The sequence below is a fragment of the Aspergillus karnatakaensis genome (assembly GCF_047715665.1).
Source record: "Aspergillus karnatakaensis strain CBS 102800 unplaced genomic scaffold BJY04scaffold_3, whole genome shotgun sequence".
Taxonomy (NCBI): Eukaryota; Fungi; Ascomycota; class Eurotiomycetes; order Eurotiales; family Aspergillaceae; genus Aspergillus; species Aspergillus karnatakaensis.
Window position 1 is genome coordinate 110,027 of NW_027395715.1, and position 27,563 is coordinate 137,589.

Sequence of the window (27,563 nt, forward strand, 5' to 3'; positions counted from 1 at the left end):
TCTTGATAGCGTTCCTCGACCCCTTGGCCAGATGACAACTCCCACCCCCCCATTAACAAATGGTCAATTCAGACCTTCCTCTTCGTAAACTTCAGATACGGCCCATCCTTACTCCCAGCCGCAAAGTGATCCTTGACATGATACTCCAGAGGCGGGTTCTTATCCCGATTTTCAATATCAAACTGGAAGACCAGCCGCGCAATCGTCAGATAGATCGTATGATACGCCATATTCTTGCCAATGCACCCTCTCGTCCCCATACTAAACGGGTAATAAGAAGACCGCAACCTCTGTAATTCCTCCTCCGACTCAACCATCCACCGCTCTGGCTTGAACACCTGTGGGTCCGGGTATACTTCGGGATTTCGATGCATCGTCCACGTGGGAATAGCGACTTGGACTTGAGGTGCGAAGTAGTAGCCGTCGATTGAGGCGCCTTGGGGTGCTTCGCGGGTAAGGAAGCCTGGGACGCCGGGGGACATGCGCAGAGCTTCTTCGACGGCGGCACGCATGTATTTGCAGGCGAGGAGCTTGGGGCCGCCGACGATGGAGTCGAGGGTGGGGAATTGCCAGAGGATTTCTTGTTGGAGTTTCTTGTAGCATTCTGGGTAGCGGGAGAGGTAGAAGAAGAGGCCGGAGAGGGCGGTGCCGGTGGTGTCGCTAGCTGTTGGATGGGTTAGTGAAGTTTTTGCCTAACATGGCTGTGGTGAGTCGTACCAGCAATGATCAAGACAACTGCTTCGTCAGAAAGTTCCTTGAAGCCCATACTCTCGCCAGTCTCCTTGTCCTTGTGCTCTAGCAGTAGCTTGAAGATATCGGGCGGTCCTCTGCCGGCTTTTTCCTCGGCGATGCGGTGGTTCACCTGGTCGTCCACGTACTTGCGGAACTTCTTGTTCTCGGCCATAATCTGGAGCAGAAAGAGTGGTGCAAGGCCCCATTGGTCGAGCTTGGGCTCAGTCCCTAGCTACGCGATGTCAGTTTGTGCCCGCAGCTGCCCTAAAATACACGTACAATAACCTGACTGTGCTGATAAGAGTCAATCAAAGGCTGAATAAAGTGATGGTCGTCCTTGGTGAGCATATCATAACTCTGAGAGAATGTAAGTTGGCCCATGATGTCGTAGGTGAGATACGAGAACCAGCGTGCCATGTTCTTGTACTCGCCACCGAATGAGTTTGGGTCGCTGAGTCCTTTGCTGAAGAGCGCAATCTTATTTAGGATAGTGGGCTCGTAGGATCGAATTGCGGACTCGCTCATGGCGTGCGAGATAATGCGGCGTTTGCGCGCGTGGACCGTCTTGTCTGTTGTACTTGCTAGATTCTGCACATGTTAGAATATGTTTCAGTGACCGACGGGCATGGGACGTACGTACCAAGAGCAATTGCTTCTCCTTGGGACCGCGGGTGTAAAACATGGCCTTTTCGAACTTGGTTCCGACGCCATACATAGCTGTAAAATTATGAGCCAGATTCGACAGAATAGGATATGCTGCCTACTCTTGATAGCATTCGGTGTACATATCGACACCAGGTTTGGCTCTAGCCGCAACGCCTTTCCTGCATGATATCAGTGATTGCGCAGTAGAACAGACCATAAGCAGATGTCTGTACCATATTTCTTGTGCAGTTTATCAACCACAAGATGACGATCGCCTGTCCAGGCATAGTATAGACTGGGAAGGATGCTGATGCGCCATAGAAGGGGTCCAGGATAACTAGCGAGGGGGTGAAAGAACAGCCTGTAGACAATTGTCCACACAATCTGAAGTTTTATCAGCTGTATTACTTTCGATCTGCTTGTGAGCAACTTACGTATAGTGATAGGATGGATGCAGCCCACTGAGCAGCGACCACCATTGAAGTCGCCTGCCATTGCTCAGTAGCCTGAGCAAGCAGTTGCCTCGCAAGGCCGAATTCCAAGTCACTTTGTTCGCTCATCGCTGCGCACTGCCAATACCCAAGCCACACAATAAAGTCTCACCAGAACAGTGCAATATCTAGGGATTAAGTCTAATTACAATGTACCTCTCGGCATCCGATACATAAAGCACATTCTACAACCGGTCCGTTGTCTAAAGTAAATGACGCAGATCAGCAATATAAATGAACGACATCTTCGAAAACACTATACCTCCAACACTATAGCTCCATCGCACCAACCACATACCAACCAACATAATGACCTCATCCACAAACTTCGTCTTCAACGTGGCCTTCACGGTCCCCGTAAACCCCAACCCGTCGGAACCCATCATCACCCTTGAAGAATTCTGGCGCGGCCTCGCCCGCGGCGGCGAAAAGCCACACCTCTTCGCCGAGTACGTCGCGGACACCGAGATCTTGCCCAACCGAAAGTCCGAGAATGAGTTCCAGCGGAGACTGTACATGGCCGATGGGGCCGTCCATACGGCCAAGGGAGTGGAGTTGATCCAGGATGTGCGGAATGCTGATAATCTCTTGGTGAGTTGGCACGGCCCGCTTTGTGGCTTTCCTGGGCGCCTAGCTTACGAAGACTACACAGACTGAGGCGGTGACTGTTGGGTCAGGGGCGAAGAGTACCATGATGGTCTCTCGTGGGGGTCAGGAGTCCGACGGGCCGGAGGTGTTGTATCTGAATGCGGTCTACGAGCTGAGCGTTCCGGATGTTGAGCCGGGGAGTGAGAGAGCCAAGGAGATTGAGCGGGACTACACGAAGCTGGCTCAGGGAGCGGCACGGACGGTGGTGGCTACTATTCGAAAGTGGAAGGTCGAAGGAGGGCTTGAAAAGCCATAGCTTGCGTTGTAATCTGATGGGACGAGTCAGACGTGTGGAGATAGTGGCTTGGATCTCAAGGTTGCTCGTTTGGCATATCTAGTTTAGGAGGCCTAAATGTACGAGCAACTCCACTTGCATACCGTTGGACCAGTTCGAGTCATGGAAATCTTTTGAAAGCGCCTTCATTGCCTAAGATTCCTTGGCTTGAGGGAGTTAGAGTAATCAGAATCCTAAATCAACTTTTTGATTCGTCGGTGGCTGCGGTGTTGTGAGGACCTTGTAGCCCTAATTTGCAGACCCCTCGCAAGGTAGGCTAGGGCTAACCCAACAGCACTGAGCCGATCTCGTTGCCGGCGATTAGGTCAATGCGGGATGAGGGGCGTATACGAGCTTCTACTTGACCTTCCGAGAACCAGCGGGGGGCGTTTCTGTAGAGTAGGGTCCTGGTGCTTCAGTTGTATAGAAATACGGTGATTTTGTTGCCCCTAGAAATCTACAACAAGAAAACAGCCAGGCTTAGATCAGCATTACCTTACGTCAACTGTCTCACCAAGGCCCATATCTATTTTCCGGTGGCTATCTCGCTTCTCAAGAACAAATTGGGGGCCGTTTTCCACCATGTTGGGGTGGCTGCAGAAGAGCTTCAGCCAGAGCTCCAAGGTACCCAGATAATAAGGCCCTGAAGAATTGCTATCGTCCACAGGGAGGAGAAGTAATATGCTTAAGCTTTCTTTCTCTTCGCCATTATCTGAAAGTCGCCATCGCTTGAAGAGTTGACGAAATTATAATCGCAGACTATATTACATTGTTGCTGCTTGCCGCAGTGTATAAAATGGATCCAGGCCAGTGCAGCGCATTCTCAAGGTGGGTGCCCTGCATAAATTCTCCGATCGATCGACAGATGTGCAGATGATCCTAAAGTTTGACTCTTTAGACCCCCGAGCGAGCATCGAGAGGGTGTGAAGCCAGGACGACTCCGCGCTGCATGTACCGCCTGTCATTCAGCAAAAGTCCGATGTAGCGGCGAGAAGACGGGCTGTACTCGCTGCAAAACACTAGGTCACGAATGTGTCTACCTCGAGTCCCGGGTAGGGAAAACGCGCGGCCGCCGAAAGCGACACCTGCTTAGCCCTGGTGCTGCCGCACAGTGCATGACGGCGATATCTGCCCTTGAGAACAGGCCTGCAACCGCTAATGCAGAGAACGGGCCATCGGGCGAGTCTTCTACCAGACAGGAGCAGTCGCCCGCAAGTAGTCTAGATGAAGGCGACGAGGATCTAGAGGCGGACTTTCTAAACAACGAGCTCTGGGACCTCTCAAACCCAATCGCTGACGCGGCGATGCTGGATACAGACCTATCAGGCATGCAGTTCCTACAGCAGTTCTCGAACGAGAATACCACTTGGGAAGACGCAGAAGAGCACAGAATCGAACCCCGCAAACAAAGACTCGACTCAGCAATTGGACTGTCTTCTGACGACGGCACAGCCCCCTCATCTACCGCACGGCAGTCGCCTTGGAAAGTCGATGATCATATAGTCAAACCAAGCAGACACACCGGAACCACCTTTCCCACCCGATTCTCCCAGCCTTCTAATTCAACCTCCAGATATCCCCCATGTTCAGGCCTCATCCAGCCCAACACCAAGAGCGCCGTCCTCCTCGCGGCCGAAATCCTCGAACACCTCGAAGAAAAGATCTCCGCGGGCCTCTCCGCCATCGACGAAGTCCTCCGCATAAACAAGGAAGCCACGCAGAAGATCAACCAACTCCTTAAGCGAGCCGACTACACCCGCAGCATGGGCAGCCTCATGGTCGTCGTTGCGGCAGCCCACCACGTCGTCTCCCTCTTCGAAGTCGCCTGCGAGGATCTATATGCCTCGCCCTGTCATGATAATCACCATGCTCTATATCGAAACCGGGGAGGAACATTGAACAGGGGGTTGAAACTTAAGATCCAAGGTGCACTACATCCGCCGGGGATAGGGTTTGGGTCTTTCTTGTTAGACCCGCAAGATCAGATTGCGCTGGGGGCGAGGATTATTTGTACGGAGCTGCATCGGACATTGAAGATGGTGCAGGCGCTGTCGAGTCCGATGCAGACGGGGTGCTTTGCGCCGGAGCTGGCGCCGATGGCCGTCGATGGGTGGTTACAGGATCTAAATGGCCGGTTACGGACGCTGATTTCGGGGTTGGAGAGTAGTGAGCAGAGTTGGTCATGATATCCATTTCTGCTAGACTATAAAAGTGTATCTCTAGGTTTGTTTAAGAGGGAACATGAACAGATCTTCTTGCTCCTGCTCCACTGTTTCCAAACTGTGTAGAGTCTTGATCATCTGTGGAAATGATTCGTAGCGCACCAACATATCCAGAGCCAAGGTGATTGCAATGCGTACTCGCGATATGTCTTCCTGACTCCAGAGCAGGTTGTCGTACTCCATCCTCAGGAGTATTCTTCCATCAGAAAATTCCGTAAACTCACACATAAGTCCAAACTTCGCACCCTCGGACCAAGTATACATCTCCTCGACACCTTCAATCCCCAACCGTAGTGCATGTTCTTGCGTGTGGAATGTAACCATAACCTCAAACAACGGGTGATTCGGAAAGCTGCACTCAACACCGAGATGCTCCAAAAGGTCCTGCCAGGGTACGGCGTGCGCGATAGCCATTTGACTAGAACACTGGACGGCGTGCAGGAAAGCATTAGCGTCAGGCGTACTTTCGCTCTTTGGATCGAAGCTGACTCGAAAGGGGATCGGCTCGAGGAAGAGTCCGACTGTTTGCATGTCTGCTTCGGACCACCGGTTGAGGAATGGACCGCCGAGGAGAAGGTCTAACTTTTCGTCATTGTTAGTGGGAATGGCTTGAGCCTGTAGGGCTAGTGCAACGGCTGCGAGGGCGAGCTGGTGTTGTGAGTACTGGGTTCTTTTAGTGAATGCGTTGATTGCATGTGAGGTAACCTGAGGGAGTATAAAAGCATGCGAGCGTCCATTATAGCCGGTTCTTGCTGTTGTAGGGAAGGTGATGTTCTCGAGATAGGTGGTCCAGAAGGATAAGTCGGTTGCTGAGGTCGTTCGGCCCCATGCGTCAGCTGCTATGTATGAGGGAGATGGCGGAAGCAGAGCCCCTCCTTGGTATACTTCCTTCACGCTGTTGAGCAGAGTCTGCATAGTTGTAAGATCACAGATGATGTGGCTTGCTGTGACGATCATCTGCGTCGAAGTAATGGTCACCCGGATAGGATCGTCTTCAGCAATGTTGAACGGCTTATTGATCTCTCTCGATACGTCACATTCAGCAGCGTATCTGACTTCTGGCGGTCGTTCCCCGTAGTACCGCCCACACCGGGCGTTAGAGGTCATATACCTTGATCTCAGAATCGGATGATGGGCCATGACGGTGTCCCAACTCTGGGCGAGCTTGTTAGAGTCAATCGACGCGCCCAATTGACATACAAACGACACATTAAATGCAGATGTATGAGGGCCAATGGCGTATTTAGCACTCCATTCAAGTTCCATTCTCGACAGACTATCCTCCCGAAGCTGGGTGGTCACAGGTGCTACCTTCTCAATCTCACAGGCTTTGAGCTTATCTACCTTTGTAGACAAATCATGGAGAGTGTGAGACTTAATGACTGCTGTAAGCGGCACAGCGCAACCAAAGGCCTTCGACAACCGACTTGCCAGTCTAAGCTGCAGTAGCGAGTTCCCGCCGATGGCTATAAAGTTGGCGTCGGCTGTAATCTCAGACGCCTTGAGACCTAGAACGTCTGACCAGATAGTGGCAACCTGGCACTCTGTAGCCGTCATGGTCGGCACAAAGCCAGCTTGGTACCCTTGTTCAACACTTCGAACAATGGCTTTATAGTCCAGCTTCCCTGCACCTGTCATAGGAAACTGGTCCACTGGGACAACGTAGCGAGGGACAGCATGTACAGGCAGGATGCTCGCCATACTTCTTCTGCATTCTGCAGTGGAGAGACTCTTCGGCTGAACCATAGCAACCAGATCATCCTCGTAGCGGGTAACAGCAACTGAGGTGATACTTGGTAGCTTTGCGAGCCGTGCCTCAATATCGTCCAAGTCCAGACGAAAGCCGCGGAGCTTGACCTGTCGGTCATTCCGTCCGAGGCAAACTAGTTCTCCGTTCTCGGTCCAGTAGCCTAAGTCTCCGGTTGCATACATCTGCTCCCCTAGACCACGGCACACGGTATCTGGAAAGAAGCGTTCTGCTGTGAGTTGTGGTTGATTCAGGTATCCATTCGACACTTGTACGCCAGCGAGATATATCTGACCTATTACACCTGGTGGCGCAAGATGGCGATATCGATTGAGTATGTAAATGCGAGTTGTGGGGTTCGGACGTCCGATAGTGACCTTCACTCCAGGGAGGAGTCGTTTGATGGTCGCTCCGCAGGTTGCTTCTGTTGGGCCGTACATGTTATATAGCGCGGTTTTGGCCGCCCACTTGTCGTTCAGGGGTTGAGAGACTTGCTCTCCGACGAGGTAGACCTGGAAACAGCTCATTAGAAGATTACTAGCCCAGTATAGGTTTACATACTGCTTGTAGGTTTGGATATTCCGCCGGGTCCAGCGTCGCGGCCAGTGAAGGAGTCAGAATGCAGGTGTCGACTTCGTGCAGGTGCGCAAACGGATCACTGGGGGTCGGAAGAACCAGTGTCGCTCCATAGCTCAAGGCAGAGAATACCTCATGTATACTGCCATCAAACGAGACAGACATGATCTGAGCGACTTTTGTACCTGGCTGGGCAAACAATCGCACCTCGCGGTCTCGCTGGAAGGCGATAAGTCCCTGGTGTTTACACAAAACGCCTTTGGGTTTTCCACTAGATCCAGATGTAAAGCAGAGATAGGCGTTTGTCTCAGGATGTGGGGTGTGGAAGTAGTGATAATGCTCGGATTCCGCCTGTCGTTGTAGGAGGTCCTCTACAGCCCAGCAGTATTTGCTGCTCTTTGGACGCTGCTTCACTTCGTTCGCCGATGCTGTCAAATAGATGCTCGCTCCAGCGCATTCGAACATGGATGCTCGCAGCTCGGAGCTGAGTTTGGCGTTCAACGGACAGTAGACTGCACCTGCTTTGAGAATACCGTAGACGGCCACGAGCCAGTACAGAGAAGGCTCTGCATGTACACAGACAATATCACCTGGTTTCACATACATTTCTAAGTGTTTCGACACGCAGCTGCTCCACCGGCTGAGATCTTGGTAGATCATCGTGCTTGTACCTATTTTTGCAGCGTACATGGTTGGGTTCTGAGTAGCAGCGCGTTGCATTAGGCTGACGAGATCGTCGTGTACTGAGGCTTTTGTGGTCAGGCCAGAGAGACAGTTGCCGTAGTTGAACAGTGTCTTTCTGTCAGTCACTGACAGCATCTGCTCGAGGCACATCGAAATTGTATGATGTTGCTGCAGAAGCGACTCTATAGCCCTGGCAAAGTAGGTACCAACGAGCTCGATATGTTGCCGTTCGTACTTGCGTGAGTACTGGATATGGATTGTGCCCTCGATCTCAATCGTAACGCTTAGTGGGATCTCACTATTCATCCTCGAAGACGGTGTACTCAAGGGCTCGGAAGACGATGTGGATCGGTTTGTCGTGTCGAATTGCATGGCCAGCACAGATGAAAATCGACGAGAGTAACCGTGTTCAGGCTCGCTCCAGTCAAATTCCGAGAGACGCATTAGCTGTTCAAATACCTCTCGTAGGAATACCGTGGTGTCTTGCTGTCCGTCAACAGAGATTGCGATAGGCAAAGTGTTGACCAGGCTCCCAACAACCTCCAGTATCCCAGCAACAGGCAGTGATCTACCAGACATGACTGCCCCAAACTGAACGAGATCCGAGTCACAAACAACCGACAGGACTAGCGCCCACGCTGCGTAGTGGATAGCCGCTACCGTAACATTGTGCTTGTGTGCATATCCTGTCATCTCAGCCGACGAAACGTTGGGAGCACATGTGACAAGGCCATTCCAGAAGTCCTCCTCTTTTGCCTCGTCGCCGCAAGGGAGTTGTACATCACTGATGGCCTTGTCCAGGGCTGACTCTTGGGACTTCCAGTAAGCCTTTGCCTGGTCTTCCTTCCGCTCCATGAACATCTTTCTCTCGTGGATCACAGTCGTAAAGCAAGGCCCGGGCTGCACAGGTCGTCCACTAACCACACGTGCAACCTTCTCCGCCAGAAGACTCATCGAGAAGCCATCGATGAATGCATGGTGCACATGCCATAGAAGGTGAGCGCCGTTGCCCTGTCCATCAATTGTAATTGTTCGAAACTCAAAGCCAACATCTGTAAAGCTTGGTGAGCTCATGAGCTCCATATCAAGGGCACTTTGATCGGAGACAGTAACATGGCTCCAGGGAATAGAGGTGCAATCAGAGTCAACCATATATCCTATACCATCCTCGACTCTGAAAGCCTTTGTGAAGATCTCTTCCGTCAGGAGTATCTGTTTCCAAGCTGCTTTGATCGCCGGAAGCTCATCGACCTTGCAGGGCTGATGGTATGCCAAGATGTTGGTACCTGGGCTTGCGTAACTGCCACGGATAAGGGATAATTGCATCTCTGGGATAGGGACATGATCACTGTCATCTTCTGATGTGATTGAGCGTGTCGGTGGACTCGTGGGTGGTTTGAAAGCCGCGGTATCGATCGTGATCTCAATGAAGGAGTTCTTGAGGATGTCAACGGTGTTGTCATTCCCATGGCTCAGAGGAGTAGTCGGGGCTTCAAGGGCTCGGGAAAGAAAATCTGAAATGGGACGGTTCTCTAGCAGCTCGCGGACGGTTACAGCAAGCCCAAACTTTTTCAGATCCGCCACCAGTCGAAGCGCCGTTAGGGAATGGCCTCCGAGGGTTGTGAAGCTGAGAGAGCAATCAAGCTGTGTGACTGGAAATCGTAATTGGCGCGCAAACGCAGCAAGAACATTGGTCTGCATGGTTGTGATTGTGAGTAGTGGCAATTGTGTGAGTAATGGCGTGATTGAAAGAGACACCGGGCGAGTCTATATAGGTAGGCTTGTGATCGTTTCAGGATTGTCACCGGCAATCAGCTCCGATCCGAGACGTCAGTACTAAGAGAGTCATTGCAACTCCGGGCTACTGTTATGACTGCGGTCCGGTGAGATTCAGTCACTGATCCCACCTAGCTTTGCTCCGGGCGACGGTCTCTTTGCTGGGTTTATAGGTAGTACCCAGTCGTTTACAATGCCTCAGTAATAAATATCATGCGTAGTATTGTACCTCCCCTTGAATAGACGCCTCCCTCTTAAGCCGGTAGGGGTTGATATTGCGAAAGTATCCTCCCGAGATAAACAAGTAAGAGAACTTTACCTATCAACTGAATTTTAGGTCTTGGCTAACTGTGCTTAGCTTCTTTCTTGTTCTTTTACTCTGATTTTCTTCGGTTAATACCGAATGATTCTCTCCGCAATTGATGTTGAAGTCGCAACTGTAGAATGTGCATAATTAGGATAGTTTCTCGAGCAAAGGGCCACTTGCTGCTCGGAGAGGTGAGCCGTCGTGATGTATCTCGATGGCTTTTGAACGTCTCTAGTATCCTATCGTGATTTTCGCCTTTTTCGACCTGCCCCCTCTGCCGGTACTCTCTATCTATAGCTTCTTTCTAAGTAGTTAACACTACCACATGCATGCTATACCTTACGCGGCAGATAAAAGCTAATCGATGTCAAGCTACACACGCCCTATGCACGTTGATATACTGGGGTGGCTCTTCCTTGAGGTTAGTATAAGCAATTTTATTGGCGTTTATTCTCGCAAGTTACATCAACAGCATATATCTTCAAAAGGGATCCCCAGCAAGCATCAGCAGCAACTACCAGAACTACCAGAACTACCAGCACCAACTTTCTACCGTCTACTCCTGACCCCTAACCCTCAGCAAAACAACCTTCTCCTCATCCGGCACAATCGCCAACCCAAAATGCCTCTGCTGCGGCTTCTCCACCCCCTCCGGCAAGCAAATATCATAATTCAGCAGCAAATGCGCGAGAACAACCTTCATCTGGCTACTCGCAAAGTGCCGTCCTGGACAGGCCCACAATCCATGCCCGAAGTTGATATTGTCCGTTCCCGTAGTGGCATGCTGGTACTTGAATGTGTTGCCAGGGAGCTCGCGGAGTTTGGAAAATCGGAAGCCGTCAAAGACGGAGGGGTTTTCCCACAGTTTCGGATCGTGGTTCAGGGTGTGTGCGCGGACCATCACGCGCATTCCTTGCGGGATTGTGTGGCCTGATGGGAGTTTGAGGCCGGAGGGGCTGGTGACGATTCGGGGCATGTTTGCTGCAGCTGGGTTAGCGAGAGTAACAGTCTGATAGGAGAGAGGTTATACCTAGAGATGGCGGACTGAGCCGTTGCGACTCGCGGATGAAACTGTCCAGTTTCTTCAACTTCTGGATGTTTTCCTTGTTAATCTTCTCGCCCTTGAGCACTTCCTCTAGTTCCTTCCGCAACGGCTCGATATGCTCTGGGTAGCTAGCGAGATCGAAGACAAGATACGTGAGTGCGTTAGAGAGGTTGTAGATTGACGCGAAAGTAGCAAGGAGCTGATCGCGCGCCAGCTGCTTCGGAGTAGGATTCTTGGGATACCGCTGCCTAAACCACCGCAGCATATCTCCTCCCAGCTCACCCCCTTCAGCCTTGTCCTGAGGACCGTTAAGCAGCGGCTTTAGTCGCTCTTCCGTCATCCGCCGCTGGTTCTTCAGCGATCGGACCTGCGGCAGGAACGGCGCAACAAAAGGACGGATCAACCAGGGAATCATTCTCAAAACAAGCCACGCGCGCGTAACATCTTGCGTGTATGTGACTGTTGACTGCACCCAGGTCTCATCGCGGCTCAGCGGGAGGCCGACGAATGCTCGACCGGACATTAGCGATGCAATGCGAGACATGGATGCACGGGGCTGGAATGCTTTCCATTCGTGGGGTCGGCCGAAACTGCCCTCCACAGCGTACTGGACTTCGGCGACGAATGAGCTCAGAACTGTTGGGGTGTTTCGGGTGAGGTCGTAGCGCATCGCTTCGTCGAACTCGGGGGCTTTGGTGCCCATGTATGTGTATTCGCCGAGGAAGACGTCGTGGTGGTGCTTTCTGACAGGAGTTAGCACACATTCCCTTCATCATAAGTTAAACACGCACTTAATTGAGACCTGTTCCTCCGGTAAGGCTTTGATCACATCAATCCCTGAGCGCGGGAGAATGACGAGCTCCATGCCCACCATAGACAGGATGAACGGGTCATCGGGGTACTGCGCATGCGCCTCCTCGATCGTCTCTAAGACACTAGATGTAACTTCAAACCTGGGCAAGTTCAAAGACTGCCTCCGAAAACGAGCAAGTAGGAACAAGGCAGTTCCAAGCCCAAGCAAGACGGGCGCAAGGGACTGGTTCTGCGTCCATAGAGAGTGCCAATCTACAGAGAGTAGCTGGAACGACATTTTCGACCTTGCAGAGTACTACAGTTCATTACTATGGTAGTGAATAAGCATGGTTTTATTCGCTGTGACTATAAGACTCCGTACGGTCCGACGCTAGCCCTAAATCGCCAGCCACCACCGAGCACACCGGGCCTAACAAGGTCCTCAGTGGCCGATCTTGGGGGCTGTTTCGAGTACGGCTTTGATTGCGGGACGGTCGAGCATTTTCTTACTCCAGCTTTCGATATGAGGCCAGTCTTTGATGTCCACGCCGAGAAATTTGAACATCCACGGCATTGCAAAGGGGAAGTACGACAGGTCGGCTAAGGTTGGACGGTCTGGGAGGGCAATGTAGTCCTGGCCAGATAGAGATAGTCTCTTATCTAGAATATCCCACTGCCTCAGGCAGTTCGAGTGCAATCTATGCTGTTAGTACTATATTCCTCAAGAGTCGCAGAGATCTTACTTTTCAATCGTTCTTGGTAGCTGCACGGGTTCCTGGCGGTTAGGATATCCGCGAAGGAAGTACAGCCAGTACTTGGCCGTAGGACTGGCTTTTAGTTAGAAGATAAACAGCACAATGGGCAAGGCTCATACCCCAACGCCGCAGTTTGATAAGCAGTCCACGATAGGATTGCCCCTCGCTCCACAGCATTTCTTCCTGACCAGGTGCCATCATCGAACCGCGCAGTAAGATACTGAAGACAAGCCGTGCTCTCAAACACAATCACCTCCTGCTTCGTCTCTGGGTCTTGGTCCTTCAACGATGGGACCATCCGTTCAGGGTGGATGCGATAAAACCATTCGTCTTTGGTGTCTATCACGGATAGAAGATGCGGGATTTTCATCTCCCGCGCAAGAATCAGCGGCTTGATGTAGTTGATGTATGAGGTTTCGTCGGCTGCATGCACTGGTTAGCACGGCTGGTACTTTTGGAATTTATATGCAGACCTTTAATCACGTATAAGATGACTCGGCCATCGTATTCCACGTCGCCCTGGATAACCGGGACTGACTCAACTTCGGTACTAGGCTCCATGCTGATTGAGGAAAGGGACTTATCATGACAACAATACGTTTTATAATAGGTCTATATACCAGTATATCTAGACCGGCCTCATCTCGATAGCACAAGGCCAGGCCCCTCGTAACTTTCGATTTGACCGAATCTCCCACCCAGTCCGGCCCGCAAGACCCCTCCACTGCGCTTCAGTCCGCTCCTGGCCATCAGCGCTTACCATCATAGTCAGATCTGCATAACGAGACAGCCTGCTCGAACGTCCGTCACCCAGAATCGACTCCAGCACGACTAGCCGGCTGTCATCGGTAACCTTGATCGCCTTCCGTATGTTCCCCAATACAATCGCACTCTTCTCATCATCCCAGTCATGCAAGCACCACTTCATAGTATACATCTCAAAGGCAGGGATACTCTTTAAGAAGTCTCCCTCAATCAGATCCTCCTCTGCCACCCTCTCCCCTACATCCGAATACTTCCCTTCCCCTCTGAACAGCCCTCGCGCATGCTCAATCACCTTGCTCGTATCAAGCAGCGCCCCTCTCACAGCCTCATGCTTCCTCAGCACCAACGCAATCAACGCCCCCTCTCCACCCCCAATATCCAGAAACGTCCTTCCCGCAAACTCCTCCCACGGATAATCCGCCAGAATCCCCGGCGCTTGAGCTGTCGCTCCACCACCCAGCGTCCGATGCAATCTCGGCAACCATCCCTGCGCGGTAAAATAATCAAACATGTTCTCGTCCGTATCGAAATTAATCTGCGCGGGTGTCCGCGTTATCCCCTGGTGCAGGGAGGCTGGTATGCCACGCGCCATATTATAGAATTCATTCCCGTAGAGGTCAACCCAGTTGTGCCATTGTGTCCAGTGGGTAGTCTTCAGCATCGAAGAGGTGGCGTTGTTGCTGTATGTGTCGGTTCTGCTATCGTAGGTGAAGATGCCGTTGTTGTGGAGGAGGCGGAGGACCTGCCGGAGACGATTTTTGCGGGTTTTGGATTTTTCGGATAGCTCAGAGAGGGTCAGGGGCCCGGAGGCGAGGAGGTCCGGGATGTGGAACTCGACCGCTGCGCAGAGGCATTTGGTGCTGAGGTAGCCTGGGGCGTAATGTTAGTTTGTAGTTGGGTATGGATGTTTGTTGCCCTCTCACCTAAGAAGTGGTCCGCGAGGACAAGGGATGACGGTTCCAGGAGTTGCTCGGCTTCATGCAGGAGGTCGACTGTTCGTGCTGCTAGGTCGCTAAGTGCTGCGTCGGGGAGCTTTCCTTCGTCGTGGTCGTGCAGGGCTGCGAGCCGCTCTGCGTTCAAGGGGCCTTTAAGCTGGGCTACAGCTTCCTGTAGCGAAGCGTTAAGAATTGAGAGGGTTGCTTCCATCTTTGTGTGTCTGTGTCTGCTGGATAATTCGTATGGTTCAAGGCACTATTTTAGGTACAGAGTCTATATACTCGCTGCTCATCGGCCCGCTGCTACAACCGGCCGGCCGGCTCGCCTCCAGTCCAACCTATTCAACCCTAAGCCTATCCAATGCGTAGGTGTTGCGCATCCATTTTTGATATCGATCCGTACTTAATCGCATATTGATTCACCGAGCTATCCTTGTCAATCTCCGCCGTTTATTCCCCTGCAACACTCTATCCAACACTCCCATTGCCTTGTTCAGCTGCCCTGGCTCCAGCGCAAACGTCAACCTATACCACCCTCTGGTTTCCGATCCAAGATGATAAGCTCTCCCCGGGCTAACGATTATACCCTCTTCCTTAAGTCTCTGCTGAAACTCGGCTTCATCATCTGCCGTCTTCGCCTGAGGCTGTAGGAGTGCAAAGACGAATAGTCCTGCCGTGGCCGGTATGTAGTCCCGATCATGCTTCGTCAAAACATTGATGATAGATCTGTAAGACTCATTCAGTCGTTTGGTATTCAACTTGATGAGCTCTGGTAGTTTGGACGATGTTAGCAGGGCGGTTGTGCAGAGCGTTGATAACGAGGAGACCTCGGTGGCTGTGGGTAGGCGAAGAGCGAGTATGAGTTCTGGGTTTGATTGAGATACGACGCAGCCCTAGGTAGAACACTTCTGTTAGCATGTGAAGAGACTTGAAGAAAAGCACATACTAATCGAATCCCACTACACCCGAAATCTTTACTTAGACTCCATACCACGTGTACACGCGACCGATCACATCCCAGAGCATCTAAATTCAGTGACAGAATAGACTGAAAGCTTGCGGATGACCTCGTAGACGCTCCAAAACACGTGAGCGCGTAGACCTCATCGCAGATGAGGTGGATATTTCGTTCCTGGCAAAATCTCACACAGCGTTCCAACAAATCTTTTGTATAGCACTGTCCGATTGGGTTTCCTGGGTTTGTGAGAATTAGAGCGCGGGTCTGAAGGGGTGTATCGTTGTATGCGTTTGTTAGGGAGGCGATCATGGCGTCTGCGTTGAGAGAGTCGCGTATATCCTGTACCGGCGCAACAACGGGATGAACTTGTGCATTTACTGTGAAGTGGAAATCGAAGCCATCTAAAGCTTATGATTAGCAAGCTTTACCAACGCAGAAAATATAGACATACTCCAAAACGGCGCGGGAATGAGAACGCCATCTCCCGGGTCGCAGATCTGGCGCAGCAAGCCAGCCAGGCAGTTCGATGAGCCTGGTGCAAGAGCAATATGTGACGACTCGACAGGATAAAGCGGGTTGAAGTACTGATTAATGAACTGGGAGAGCCCCTTCATCACTCTTGTGTCCCCGAGGTGGCTGTCGCTGTAGGATAGATGCTTTGATAGTCGGTAGTGTATTTTGCAACAGGGAGCAGGCTTCTTACCTCAGATGTCAGCGCTGTCTTGAACGCATCCTGAAATAAAGCTATGAGTTCGGGCCGAATACACCAATTTTCAGCGACGGACTGGTCGATTGGAGGCTCGCCAGGGCTGGGTCGTGGCTCTTTGCGTCTGACATTATCCTCGGGCTTGAAACCGAACCCTTTCAGCGTGTCGAGGGCCGCGTTACCTCTGTTGGATAAACCTCCTTGTTCCTTCATGGTTATTGCTTGCGTGAAAACCCAGATCCTGGTTCATACTACTTTTGAAAGCTCAAAGCTGAGGAAAGTGGTCATACACGCCGGCTCAAAGCCTTCGGCCTCCATCGGACCAGTAATATCAATCGTTCGTCCCTCTATATATTCGAGAAGATACACTAGTCGTCTTCACACACAACACCTAGCCACCAAGAATATGTCCAATTCTGACAATGAATGCCCACCAGACACCAACAAAGGAATCTGGTACTTCGCCTACGGCTCCAACATCCGGTCCTCGGTCATGAAAGGCCGGGGTATAACGCCTCTCGCCGCGCAGCCCGTCGTCGTCCCCTCATACATCCTCACATTCGACATCTTCGGCATTCCATACGCCGAGCCCGCTTTTGCTAGTATCACATCGAGAGCCGAAGCCAGCGCAAACGATAATATTCCTCCAGTTCACGGTGTAGCATACTTACTTACGCCCGAAGATTACCGGCGGCTGGTACTTAGTGAGGGTGCAGGAGTGGGCTATAATGAGATTACCGTGTATGCGAGGATCCTAAAGCAAGATTCATCGGATCTATATTTGCAGCAGGAGGAGATTCTAGTGCATACACTGCAGGCGAAATATCCTTTCCGGCCGAACCGGGCGCCTAGTGCTCGATATATGGTACGTAGGTCCGAAATCACAGGTTTATCATAACTGCTAACCAAACCAGGGCCTGATTATTGACGGGGCTGGAGAGTTCAAACTCCCCGAGAACTACCAGGCCTATTTAAAATCCCTGCCGGTCTATATTCCCCGAAAAACGTACAGGGGCCGGCTTGGCGCTTGGTGCTTTCTGGTGTTCTGGAGAAAGGCAATCAGGGTACTGGCGCGGCTGACAAAGGTGAATACGAATGAACAAGGACATTGTCCACGATGGCTGGGAATCGTTATAGTAGGCGTATATCGCTGTATGTGGGCCTGGCACGACTACGTCCATTCGGTGATTTGGGGTCGGGGCGATGGGTTGGCTATCGGGCCGAAATGATGGCATGTCCGGGGGTACTGGAGTGTATACAAGATTGTAACTAGAAGGTTTCAGGCAAAACAACGAAATTTATGCTAAACAATATGAGTAACTCTCAGATTCACGGGGAAAATGGCGCTGGGCAGCTGCTCCTGCAAGCTCAGCGCATACTCCGGCGAGTGCCATTGATCGGTGAAATTTCCTCACATCCCGACAGAAAGCCCTAATTGACGTCCTCTAGATGGCCACAACGACTTCCCATACATGATCCGAGGGTTGTACTCCAATCAACTCGGCAATAACACGCTACAGGATTTCCCAATCGGCCAAACAGACATCTCCCGCCTGCGACGGGGCATGGTGGGTGGGCAGTTCTGGAGTGCTTACGTGCCATGGTTAGCATCCTCTCACTTGTCTCGATCATAGCATAGAAAAAGTATTTACTAACTAATTCCTATAACTTCTAGTCCAAAGCCATCCGACACAGCCTCCGAGCAAGACAAAGTCCTAACCCCTCTCCTCCAAACCCTCCAACAAATCGACGTAATCCACCACATGATTGACGCCTGTCCGTCAACATTCGGCCTCGCTACATCCGCTTCAGATGTCTGGAATGTCTTTCGCTCAGGCCGCATCGCCAGCCTGATTGGTATCGAGGGTCTACATCAGATCGATGACAGCCCGAGTGTACTCAGGATCCTGCATCGGCTTGGAGTGCGGTATGCGACTCTAGTGCATACGCGGGCAAATCGATATTGCGATTCTGCGGTTCGTCCTTGCTAGAAATAAATGCCAAATCTATAAACTGATTGGCCGTTGCAGACAGATGAAGCGGTACACCATGGGTTAAGTGAGGATGGGAAGACGATGGTTAACGAGATGAACCGGATTGGAATGTGACGACATATCCTACCCCTGTATCATCTCTATGCGTACGCTTACTTATACTTCTGTGCTGGGATAGGATCATCGACCTCTCGCACACAAGCCACAAGACCCAAGAGGACGTCTTAGCGATTTCAAAGGCACCTGTGATATTCTCTCATTCCGCATGGTACGAACCCTTCACACCCACAGCATCGCTACGAATATCCTTCTCTAGCTGTTACAACTCATGCTTACGAGATCAATAGCCATGCACTCGTCCCATCCCCCCGAAACACTCCCACCTCAACCCTTCATCTCCTGAAGCAGAATAACGGAGTAATAATGATCTGCTTTCTCCGCGAGCTGGTCGATCCCGCCGGCGGACAGAACGCTACAATCTCACAAGTGATTGACCATATTATCTACGCCGGGGAGACAATCGGATTCGACCATGTTGGGATTGGGTCGGATTTTGATGGGATGCTGAAGGGGCCGGAGGGGTTGGATGATGTATCTTGTTTCCCGAAGTTGGTTGTAGGGCTGTTAGAGAGAGGTGTGGAGGAGGAGAACATTGTCAAGGTCTTGGGACTGAATGTGCTTAGGGTGCTGAGTGAAGTAGAAGAGTTTGCTTTGAGAGAGCAGAGAATGGGGGTTCAGGACGTGCTCTGTGATGCGGTTGGGGATGTGTGGACGGAGGAGCAGAAACAGATTCTTCATGAGCAGGGGAGCCAGAGGGGCCTTGTTCAGACGTAAATATCTCTATCAAGCCAAACTCCCTCACTTCTGGCTGGTTGTGGTGCCCAGAAGCTGACCATTTGATTAGGCTTCCAACATCTAGATAACAAATGATATAGCCTATTAGACAGGAGTTACAGCAACATGCTAGCCTTAACGGCTATGAATACATCTGTTCACCCATGTTAGACCCTGCTTGTGGATATGTGATAATGCAATGCCGGACCAAAATACCCCCACTCTGCTGACCTTACGGGCCGGTTTGCGGGCCGTGGGAGAGCGTCAAACCTGTGTATATACTCTCTACTCAGAGTAGAATATGTATGGACTCTAGACATGAGCCTTTCGTAGATTCAGGTCAGCATTTTATCACCAAAATGGAAGAAACAACACAAAACATCAGTGGCTACATGCCGCCGTTCTTGCCCAACCTCCAGCAGATCCCTACCCTAAAATCTAGCTATGGACTCATATCACTCTTCTCGGTCTTTCCAGTCTTGCTCTTCTGGATGTACTTCTTGCCAGCTAAAGGACTAAGGAAATCAGTCAACAATTTTATGTCGAGGATTCTCAACGTAGGCCCCCTTACATTGAGTCTCACACATATCAGCCCTACTTCCTCTCCAGAACTAATCAATATCTAATAAATATCAGTTTCATCCCCTTCATCGCTACCCAATCCACAACCTCTCCACGGGTATACCCCTCCCAACTCTCCCCTACATCTGGCCTAACGGCCAAGGCGACCTCGACAAATTCATCGGAGGGATCGAGAACCGCGCCCAATGGGCGAAGCAACATGGCTCGATATATCGGATTTGGGCCGGCATGAAACCCGAGATGTATGTCCATGCCATCCTTGTTTTGCCCTTACTCCTCTTGAGAAAGTAGAGTAGGGCTTTACGCTAAGAACCATTCTGCGAACAGCGTCCTCCAGAAACCAGAACACGTCAAGCTCGTCTTCCGCGACTCAGACCAGCACTCCAAAGCCGTCAACAACGACTCCGGCTGGCTAATGGGCGAAGTCCTCGGAAAGTGTCTCGGACTGATTAGTGGAACGCAATACCGCACTCTGCGAAGTATCAGCGAGCCCGCATTCAGACACAGCACGGCAACGACCTACCTCCCGCTCATCCAGCAGCGCGTAACCCAATACCTATCACAATGCCCCTCTCTCAACCCCGCCAGTACAACCAAATCCGGACCTGCGGAGAGATCAGAGAAAGAAAATTATCTCATCGACCCCGTCTCCGACTTCAAATTCCTCCCCTTCCTCATAACCGCCGACATTCTATACGGCCCCCTATCACCAGAGATGGAAGAAACCCTAACGACCCTCTCCCCGCTGCGCGAAGAGCTCTTCAAACACGTTATCTCTGGTGGCGTCACCCGGCATTCCTGGTCTCGCTTCCTCCCCAGTGCATCAAACACCCTCCTTTCCAACTTCCAAACCCGCTGGGCAAGATTCAACCACGACGCATACAATCGCGCCCGCGCGAAGAACTGGGTCGACACACCAGTCTACCACCTCTTCAGCGCCGTCGAAGACGGCAAGATCAGCATAGAGAATGCAACGCAGACGCTAGATGAGATGCTCTTTGCGAATCTGGACGTGACGATGGGCGCGCTGTCGTGGAATCCGGTCTTCTTGGCTGCGAATGTGGATGTTCAGGAGACTCTTTACAGGGATATCAAGCAAGCAGAGCAAGAATCAATGGAGAAATACCTCCAAAGCAGCACCACGCTCCTCCACCACTGTGTCCTCGAATCCTCACGGCTGAAACCGCTCGCTGCGTTCTCGGTCCCGCAATCTGCGCCTACGTCTCGAGTTCTTGATGGGTATTTGATCCCTAGCGGGACGAGCTACATTGTTGATTCCTACGCGCTGAACATCGAGGATCCGTTCTGGGGGGCGGACAGATATGTTTACCGGCCGTCGAGGTTTCAGGGCTTGACGGCGTCGGAGATCCGGTATCATTTGTGGAGGTTTGGGTTTGGGCCGCGGCAGTGTCTTGGGCGGTATGTGGCGGATCTGATCATTCGGGTGTTTCTGGTGGAGTTGGTTAAGGGGTGGGAGGTTGGGTTTTTGGAGGGGGAGGGGGCAGGCGAGAAAGGGTGGGAGAGAGATTTGGGGAGTTGGATTACGCATCCGAGGATGAGGCTGGTGTGTGAGAGGAGGATGTAGAGGATTGCGATACTGATCTTATTGTGGTGGTGTGTGCTATGTAGACGGGCTGTATGCGAGACGCTTTCAATGACGAACAAACAATGGAAGATGGCTTTTAGAGCAGTAGCTGATCAACACGATGGCAATAGTAGAAGATAGGAGAAGGAGAAGGATCGAGTGCGGTGATAACAGGAGGTTTAGGGTACTCTGCGCAGGATTGCGGAAATATGCAAGAAGAGAAATGGTGTAGCCAATTTGAGCATGCTTTTCTTTTGTTCGATTATACTGGTCCAGCCGTATACTTCTCGAACGATGCAGTGCGCCGCGCTAATGCAAGGTACGTAAGATTGCAACGTGGTAGGGGTATCTACCAGGATACGAGCATGCCCAATTATGACGCTCCTACCAAGACACAAACAAAGGTTTTCCAACAGAAACAATGATGTATACCTTCTTTTACTAGAAGTCCATACTCCATCGGAAGGGCCGTATCTTCTCGACTTGACCTAGTTGGAGATCATGGGTTTCATCGAGTTCGAATTGCAGCATCTGGACCCTCTTATGTTTGTCTTGGTGCACTGTAGTCAAAGCCCTTGATATAGCAGGGCGTGGTTCAAAATTGCCGAATCCTTTGGAAACCGGTCGTGATATAGGAGTGTTGGGCGAGTGCAGTGAGTCCGCCGGAGAGTCCATGTCTGAATCCACGGAAGACAGCGTCGAGCAAGAATCGGATCGCGAATAGACTGACGACGAGATCACAAAGTGCGCTTCATCTTTTCCATAGGCAGAGTAGGCAGGTGATGGCGGCCGAGCAAGGTCTTGTGATGAATCGGGTGTACTAGGCGTTAGAGGAGAACGGAAGTCAACCGCAGGCGAAGGCATTGGGGATGACTCCATAATCACCGTGCTCAACGGAGGTAAAACATGCGTTCGCACGCTGCGTCGCGACGTCGATCTGTCGCTTTCCATTCGCACAGCCCCCGGTCGAGCCGTCATAGGACTCTTCTCTTTCCCAGACATAACCCGAGCACTCGGCGGAGGCTGGAGCATCCATCGCGTTTCGGCTCTACTTTTCGGTCCGCTAACAATAGGCGGATGCAGGTCGTTGACCGGGGGTACACGAGGAATATAGTATTTGCTAGGAGCGCGCGCATCTACCTTGCCCTGGCCAGGCATGCCAACTGACGACCCCTTCACCTCGACTTCTTCTCCCCACAGCGGCTCGTCTTCGCGCTGATAGCGAAGCATGCGATTGAAGCGGTCGCCCAGCTGTTTCGGGCCCAGCTTGCTCATCCGCTGTGAGGGCGTGGGCGAGATGTCAAGGTCTTGGAAAGAACCAGTCGAAAGGGCACCCGTATCCCAGCTCTCCACGCGATGATGCGCCGTGGCCCGGCCACCTCTTCTCTTCGGCGGCCCTGGTCCTAAGGCGAGTTCTTCCATCCATCCTGGATTGGTGCTAAAGGGCATTGGTTGTGGGAATGGTCGTGGCTGGTCGGTAACGACGGCTTCGCTGTGCTGTTTCTCTCGCTGTCGCGAGCGGACGGCATCGTTCCTGATCTTTCGGCGATTCAGCGCTTCGTCGCAGGGGGTGCAGGTGACGTAGTAGAAGACGGCCGACTGGGCGCCTCGAACGAGCCACATGTTGGCGAGGAGTAGCGGCGATGCGATCAAGCGGAGGTGGATTCCGAGACAAATTAGTAGGAGGATGTTTCAGAGTAGAATTGACCCAGAAGTGCCGTTGAGCAAAGGCGAGAATCGGTGGTCAAGGTTGGCGAGAACCACATGAAGGGCATCTGGATTAGGATATGCAAGCTATATTCTGTGGCAGGGACCAAGGAGGGGAATAATAGGAATTGAGGGGGGTTTATTGAGAGCAGTCAACGATCGGCCAGCGACCTTGCAGCAGTAGTAAAGTAGTCAATTGAAGGAACGAGGGGGTTAAAGAAGAATAAGGAAGGGAGTGGTGGCAGCTGCAGGACAAGAAAAAGAAGGCAAGAAGACAAACGAGTGTCGTGGGGGTTGGATGCAAAGGAAAGAAGGTTGGAGAGGAACGTTGGAAGGATGGATGGATGGACGGTCAGGGGAAGCGGCCCAATTATTATTCTGGCTGCCTCCTGTCTATACTTATTACTTGACTACAGAGCGGGGCCCGCAGATTCTCTCCCGCTTTACGGAGTACCTACACTGCTACAGCTGTCACTTGTTGATCATCTACTTCCTGATCGCTTCTGTTGTATCCATACTGAATACACAAGCACAACAGCTCTGATCTCTCTCTGTTGGGCGGAATGCAACGCCAACTCAGCAGTGCACTGAGACAAGCCTTGGCTGCTGTCATTCTGTCTATGATCCCGCGTTACTCCGTCTCCAGCCCCTCTCGGCCATACAGATTGCTTACTTTCAGTCAAACGAATGCCATTCCTAAAACATAGTGCGCGCCATTGGACCCTTTCCTGCAGTTTGCAATTCTCAACCAGATTTTCTATTCATCATGCCCCCACGCATCACCGTCGGCCAAGAAAATGATACAGTTGTAGTGTCTGTCTCCCATTACCTGTCGTATATGTCCCTACCCTCTCAGCAGAAGTCAAATGCATGCAGGTGTCTGGTGTAGAGCCCATCCAGTGCTACCATAGGAATATGCACATGCACTGTCCAGTTGCAGGCCCGATTCAAATGTCAGCGCCCGACAGTCCATCTCTGGCCAGAAACAAACGGCCGAGCGCGCATCTTTTCCTCACGAGACCAAGTACAGCCAGCGCGCCGCGGAATGGGTGATAAGCACAGGTGGAAGAAGCCGGTCGCCCACGATGCCCGCTTCCGTTCTTGAATTGGCCACACAGCATGGAGAGGGCGCGTTTGCGTCGCATTGAAGCCTGTTGCCATATGATGGGTATCTTGATCACGCGTTCTTCGTCCCTCGCACAACTTCTCCCTTGACTTTCGTCCAGTCGATATCCCTGTCGATTGCCTCGTCCACCTCGCCGCAGACTACCACGTTATCTCCTCGAATTAGATATAAGCCGTGCTCGACTTGCGAGCTTGGTTCGGGATCGTCTGGCGTGCGGATGATTCGCTCTATTGTGTCCACAAGTACGAGGTTTGTGAGTTGATCTGTCGAGAGGAGTGTTCCGAGGAGTGTTCGGCCATCGACGGTTAGGATTAGGACTTTCTCTGTAGTGGATAGCAGCTGAGTCAGTCTCTATTGTGTCCGATGGATACGCATTCTTGACTCACTATTAATGTAGGCGTTGATCGACATTGTGACGTGAGGGAGTGAAGTTCGGGGTAAGGAGTAAGAGGTTGCTGGCAAGAAGGATATACTAGAGTAGAGTGTATAGACAGTGTAGACTCCGACTCTGTAGACGAGGCACTCGAGTGCTCGACAGAATGGGTATTCGTTCTAGCGAATTCAAGACGAGTCTGGTCGCCGGCTCCTTGCGATGCGGTGGAGCGTTCGGGAGGGAGTTTCCGAGACAAAGTTAGGCTCGTGTTATACGTGGACGCGATATCGACAAGGTAGCAGTAAAGCGTAAGTTATACGTAGCTGAGACGGAAAAGATAGCGAGGAATGTTGGTGATGTTGATCATGGGAGCTCTCCGCGGATCAAAGCTCCAAAAGATTCGTGGTCATGTGATCACGACCACCACTGCCGCTTTACCGATCAAGAGAGACCACAAGGCTACAGACTACGAGGAATCAAAATAGATATGACATGTCAAATAATCGATCGGATCATACACTCTCCAAGCCTAATGCAATGTCTGAACTAGCAGTACAAACGTAGAATACATAACGAAAAGCCTGCCTTTCCCTTTCCTCAAGGTACCGTAGCCAGAAAGAAGCTCATAGGTGCATGGTGCATGGCAAATAAGATACAAGCTGAAACCAGAAACACATCAATCAGAAAATGTGTGCAGCGAAAAAGAAGAGGCAAAGGTTAACAACAATGGAGAATGAATACATGGGTCTAATGTAAGGTGGAATTTTTCGCTCTTTGTTCTGGTGCTTCTGTGTCTTTTTTTTGTGAGCTTTGTTGCTATCGGAAGCTGTCGCTGAAGCAAACCATGTCGCCAATCGCTGTGGCTTTTGGTATAAAATGCACCCGAACGCCGGAACCAAAGTAATAAGTACAGTCCCTGGTGAGAATACTCCAAACGGAGTCATGTCCCTAGATAGAAATAGATTTCATCTCAGAAACGGATTTAAGCGGCCCAGTCGGAGTCGAGGGGGTGGCCCTTCTTGTTGGATCGAAGAACATCAGGGAGGTAGGTCGGGGTCACGACTACCTTACGCTCAGGCACGGGGGCCGGAGTGGGAGCAGCGGGGGTGGGCTGGTTCTCAGACGCACTGGCTTCGCTCTCGTCTGCCTTGCCTCCCTTCTTCTTGGGCTTCTTGATACCCACTGTGGTCCACGCATCCTCAACGTTGCTGGCGCCAAGAAGACGCAGCTGCTCCTCCTCGGAGGGGAGTTCTTGAGCAGCTGGCTTGGTAGCAGGCTCGAATGTGTCTAGGAGCTCGACCTTGGGTGCTTGGGGAGCAGGAGAAGTGCCGTTAGGCTTGGCAGCTTCCTTGGTCTGCCAGGCGTTGGTCTGAGGGGCAGCGGCCGCCGATCGAGCAGCCTCGCGACGCTCAGACTCGCGGGCGGTGTGGAGCTGCTTCTCGAGGAGCTTGCGTCGCTCAGCCTCGGCTGCCTGAACTTGCTCCTTGCGGGCTTCATTCTTCAGGCGCTGTTGGCGCTGCTTCTTGGTCTCGACCTCGTTGAACTTCTGGGTCTTGGCCTTCTTCTTCTGAGCGTTGGAGTCAACAGTACCGGTCACGCGGAGGACGGAGGCGGCGGGAGCGGGGGCTTCAAGCATGTCGGAAACGTAACCAGCGGAAGTCGGGTTGACCTGAGGCGAGCCGGCGGAGGAGAGATCGTCATCAGCATCAGCTCCGGCAGTGGACGCGGTCCTGTTGGAGACGCGAGAGTCCGAGCGCTCGTTGGTGGGTTCGAGCTGCTTTGTGGCGGCCTTGTTCTTCTTCTTCTTCTGGCTCTTGCTATCGCCGCTGGCGAATTGAGAGGCAGATGTACCGTTCTTCAAGGCGGCAAGACGCTTGGCCATCTCCTTGTGGTCAATCTCCTCATCTGGAACATCATCCTCCTGGACGGTGACTTCGGGGGCAGGCTTCTCGCTAACCGGAGCGGGAGTGGGTTCTGGGGACTTCTTTGCCTTGCGCTTTTGTTTCTTCGCGGGGAGGGCCGGCTCGACTTTTTCGAGAATGGGCTTGACGGTGTTCTTGACTTTGGTGTTGGACTCGCTGTAGTACCATCCTAGACCACCTGCGACGACGAGCACAATGGCCCAGCTGATATACGGACTCATCTTTGTATCTATGAGTAAGATTGTCAGCTATAAATTTGGAAGGTTTACTGCAGGAAGCATACAATTGACCGGAGTCGGTGTTATCGGTTTGTGACAGGTGGTTTATTGGGGTTCGGAAAGCTTCTGCCGGAGTAGCACAGCTTGCGGTAGCACGCTGCGGGAGAGGGGCTAGAGATGCGACGAGTCGAAGCGGGCGCAGTGAGTATAAGTATCGTGTGGTTCAAGCTTCAACCATCGAAGGTTGGAGTGTGGGAGAAGGCGGGTGGAGGACAAAGGGGTAAAGGCGGCTAATCGCGTTAAAGGCCAGATTGCCACACTGAGGTCAGAGACGGAGGCGACGCGGGAGCTCTTCTCCAAGATTGAGTATTGACACAACCAAAGCTATGCTGTCAAACCGTAGATCGGAGCTCAAAATCGAGCCGGTTGTTGGTACGACCGAAAAGCGATCTCAAGCGGTGGTTCTAGGCAACACGTTGCGGCAAAAAGCTGGCCGGCGCGTCACCGCAGGAGCATCGGCGGAGCTAGCACAATCGGGATGGATCGTCGGATGGGACTGTGGAGGAGGCGAAAAGAGAGGAACAACTGATGGAGAGAGATGGTTGGAATTGAGGTTGAGATTCCGGGAGGGAGGCGAGAAGAAAAGGAGAGGGGGGAAGGAAAGAAAAGAAGAGGACACGGTGCGATCTGGGCGAGCTCCCGTTCCCTCGCAGTCGACTCCATACACAACCCCCTGCCTGCTCTCGCTTTTCAACTCCAACTGGCCATTATTCTATGCACGGACTTCGATTCAATGTCCATTCGCCCGTTCAATTGGAGCGAGCTCTTCTTTGATTGTAGCAAATAGTCTAGCCTCGTACAATATTGCGCAAAACATCCAATGCTGTACACCCTCATAGAATCAAACACACAACCTCTACCAATGACAGCGTGATTTCTCCGGTGGGATGGAATTATAAAATGACTTGAATTTGCGGGGAAGCATCTCTCATTCGCTACAGTCCTGTCAGCTCTGTACTCGGAGTAGCATGTTCAACCATCTCGATCATCTTCATTACTCCGTAGGAGTATCCGTAATGCGTAGTATCATGGTCTATTCCGCTAGAAACGATTTTCTCTCCATGATCTTGAATCTTCGAAGAGCACAAGAAATTGCCTCTCTGG

General features: G+C 51.8%; 14 protein-coding genes across 14 annotated transcripts; 5 read left to right on the plus strand and 9 right to left on the minus strand.

Annotated features, from left to right (window-relative positions):
* Window positions 1–68: 68 nt before the first annotated feature.
* BJY04DRAFT_213193 (cytochrome P450) lies at window positions 69–1,937 on the minus strand (the record flags this gene model as incomplete). The annotated part of the gene is made up of 7 exons (XM_073714802.1): window positions 69–664; window positions 718–964; window positions 1,012–1,320; window positions 1,373–1,449; window positions 1,497–1,556; window positions 1,611–1,761; window positions 1,812–1,937. The coding sequence occupies 7 exons, from the start codon at window positions 1,935–1,937 to the stop codon at window positions 69–71; spliced, it is 1,566 nt and encodes a 521-aa protein (XP_073576239.1).
* A 240-nt stretch (window positions 1,938–2,177) lies between these two features.
* On the plus strand, window positions 2,178–2,772 carry BJY04DRAFT_213194 (SRPBCC family protein; the record flags this gene model as incomplete). The annotated part of the gene is made up of 2 exons (XM_073714803.1): window positions 2,178–2,459; window positions 2,521–2,772. The coding sequence occupies 2 exons, from the start codon at window positions 2,178–2,180 to the stop codon at window positions 2,770–2,772; spliced, it is 534 nt and encodes a 177-aa protein (XP_073576240.1).
* Window positions 2,773–3,586: 814 nt separating this feature from the next.
* Window positions 3,587–4,976, plus strand: BJY04DRAFT_213195 (Zn(II)2Cys6 transcription factor domain-containing protein; the record flags this gene model as incomplete). The annotated part of the gene is made up of 2 exons (XM_073714804.1): window positions 3,587–3,618; window positions 3,689–4,976. 2 exons carry the CDS (start codon window positions 3,587–3,589, stop codon window positions 4,974–4,976), a joined length of 1,320 nt encoding a protein of 439 aa, XP_073576241.1.
* Window positions 4,977–5,009: 33 nt separating this feature from the next.
* Window positions 5,010–9,720, minus strand: gliP (nonribosomal peptide synthetase gliP; the record flags this gene model as incomplete). Its single annotated transcript, XM_073714805.1, has 2 exons — window positions 5,010–7,271; window positions 7,321–9,720. 2 exons carry the CDS (start codon window positions 9,718–9,720, stop codon window positions 5,010–5,012), a joined length of 4,662 nt encoding a protein of 1,553 aa, XP_073576242.1.
* Window positions 9,721–10,658: 938 nt separating this feature from the next.
* Window positions 10,659–12,303, minus strand: gliF (cytochrome P450 monooxygenase gliF; the record flags this gene model as incomplete). The annotated part of the gene is made up of 3 exons (XM_073718812.1): window positions 11,939–12,303; window positions 11,133–11,890; window positions 10,659–11,083 (listed from the first exon to the last, which is right to left on the minus strand). The coding sequence occupies exons 1-3, from the start codon at window positions 12,235–12,237 to the stop codon at window positions 10,659–10,661; spliced, it is 1,482 nt and encodes a 493-aa protein (XP_073576243.1). The 5' UTR covers window positions 12,238–12,303.
* Window positions 12,304–12,381: 78 nt separating this feature from the next.
* On the minus strand, window positions 12,382–13,255 carry gliG (glutathione S-transferase gliG; the record flags this gene model as incomplete). Its single annotated transcript, XM_073714806.1, has 4 exons — window positions 12,382–12,637; window positions 12,683–12,766; window positions 12,814–13,117; window positions 13,168–13,255. The coding sequence occupies 4 exons, from the start codon at window positions 13,253–13,255 to the stop codon at window positions 12,382–12,384; spliced, it is 732 nt and encodes a 243-aa protein (XP_073576244.1).
* Window positions 13,256–13,322: 67 nt separating this feature from the next.
* Window positions 13,323–14,605, minus strand: gliM (O-methyltransferase gliM; the record flags this gene model as incomplete). The annotated part of the gene is made up of 2 exons (XM_073714807.1): window positions 13,323–14,329; window positions 14,383–14,605. The coding sequence occupies 2 exons, from the start codon at window positions 14,603–14,605 to the stop codon at window positions 13,323–13,325; spliced, it is 1,230 nt and encodes a 409-aa protein (XP_073576245.1).
* Window positions 14,606–14,748: 143 nt separating this feature from the next.
* On the minus strand, window positions 14,749–16,271 carry gliI (aminotransferase gliI; the record flags this gene model as incomplete). Its single annotated transcript, XM_073714808.1, has 5 exons — window positions 14,749–14,821; window positions 14,872–15,287; window positions 15,341–15,753; window positions 15,804–16,008; window positions 16,056–16,271. The coding sequence occupies 5 exons, from the start codon at window positions 16,269–16,271 to the stop codon at window positions 14,749–14,751; spliced, it is 1,323 nt and encodes a 440-aa protein (XP_073576246.1).
* A 1,259-nt stretch (window positions 16,272–17,530) lies between these two features.
* On the plus strand, window positions 17,531–18,886 carry gliJ (dipeptidase gliJ; the record flags this gene model as incomplete). The annotated part of the gene is made up of 5 exons (XM_073713526.1): window positions 17,531–17,661; window positions 17,734–18,034; window positions 18,089–18,162; window positions 18,231–18,320; window positions 18,400–18,886. The coding sequence occupies 5 exons, from the start codon at window positions 17,531–17,533 to the stop codon at window positions 18,884–18,886; spliced, it is 1,083 nt and encodes a 360-aa protein (XP_073576247.1).
* A 359-nt stretch (window positions 18,887–19,245) lies between these two features.
* On the plus strand, window positions 19,246–21,053 carry gliC (cytochrome P450 monooxygenase gliC; the record flags this gene model as incomplete). The annotated part of the gene is made up of 3 exons (XM_073714809.1): window positions 19,246–19,443; window positions 19,523–19,710; window positions 19,796–21,053. 3 exons carry the CDS (start codon window positions 19,246–19,248, stop codon window positions 21,051–21,053), a joined length of 1,644 nt encoding a protein of 547 aa, XP_073576248.1.
* Window positions 21,054–21,055: 2 nt separating this feature from the next.
* On the minus strand, window positions 21,056–23,124 carry BJY04DRAFT_177700 (uncharacterized protein). The gene has a single exon (XM_073709628.1). It carries the CDS (start codon window positions 22,674–22,676, stop codon window positions 21,495–21,497), a length of 1,182 nt encoding a protein of 393 aa, XP_073576249.1. The 5' UTR covers window positions 22,677–23,124; the 3' UTR covers window positions 21,056–21,494.
* A 72-nt stretch (window positions 23,125–23,196) lies between these two features.
* Window positions 23,197–24,609, minus strand: BJY04DRAFT_177702 (U6 snRNA-associated Sm-like protein LSm8). Its single transcript, XM_073709629.1, has 2 exons — window positions 24,273–24,609; window positions 23,197–24,209 (listed from the first exon to the last, which is right to left on the minus strand). The coding sequence occupies exons 1-2, from the start codon at window positions 24,295–24,297 to the stop codon at window positions 23,938–23,940; spliced, it is 297 nt and encodes a 98-aa protein (XP_073576250.1). The 5' UTR covers window positions 24,298–24,609; the 3' UTR covers window positions 23,197–23,937.
* A 271-nt stretch (window positions 24,610–24,880) lies between these two features.
* On the minus strand, window positions 24,881–26,620 carry BJY04DRAFT_73288 (uncharacterized protein). The gene is made up of 3 exons (XM_073720961.1): window positions 26,465–26,620; window positions 24,985–26,410; window positions 24,881–24,918 (listed from the first exon to the last, which is right to left on the minus strand). The coding sequence occupies exon 2, from the start codon at window positions 26,400–26,402 to the stop codon at window positions 25,242–25,244; it is 1,161 nt and encodes a 386-aa protein (XP_073576251.1). The 5' UTR covers window positions 26,403–26,410; window positions 26,465–26,620; the 3' UTR covers window positions 24,881–24,918; window positions 24,985–25,241.
* Window positions 26,621–27,346, plus strand: BJY04DRAFT_73287 (uncharacterized protein). The gene has a single exon (XM_073720960.1). The coding sequence runs from the start codon at window positions 26,786–26,788 to the stop codon at window positions 27,296–27,298; it is 513 nt and encodes a 170-aa protein (XP_073576252.1). The 5' UTR covers window positions 26,621–26,785; the 3' UTR covers window positions 27,299–27,346.
* Window positions 27,347–27,563: the final 217 nt, after the last annotated feature.

Bases quoted from the DNA above. Each gene is read 5' to 3' on its own strand.
- BJY04DRAFT_177700 (XM_073709628.1), bottom strand. From the start codon at position 22,676: ATGTGGCTCGTTCGAGGCGCCCAGTCGGCCGTCTTCTACTACGTCACC.
- BJY04DRAFT_177702 (XM_073709629.1), bottom strand. From the start codon at position 24,297: ATGTCGATCAACGCCTACATTAATA. The intron at 24,210-24,272 runs GTGAGTCAAGAA...TATCCACTACAG, and splicing joins GATCAACGCCTACATTAATA to AGAAAGTCCTAATCCTAACC.
- BJY04DRAFT_73288 (XM_073720961.1), bottom strand. From the start codon at position 26,402: ATGAGTCCGTATATCAGCTGGGCCATTGTGCTCGTCGTCGCAGGTGGT.
- BJY04DRAFT_73287 (XM_073720960.1), top strand. From the start codon at position 26,786: ATGCTGTCAAACCGTAGATCGGAGCTCAAAATCGAGCCGGTTGTTGGT.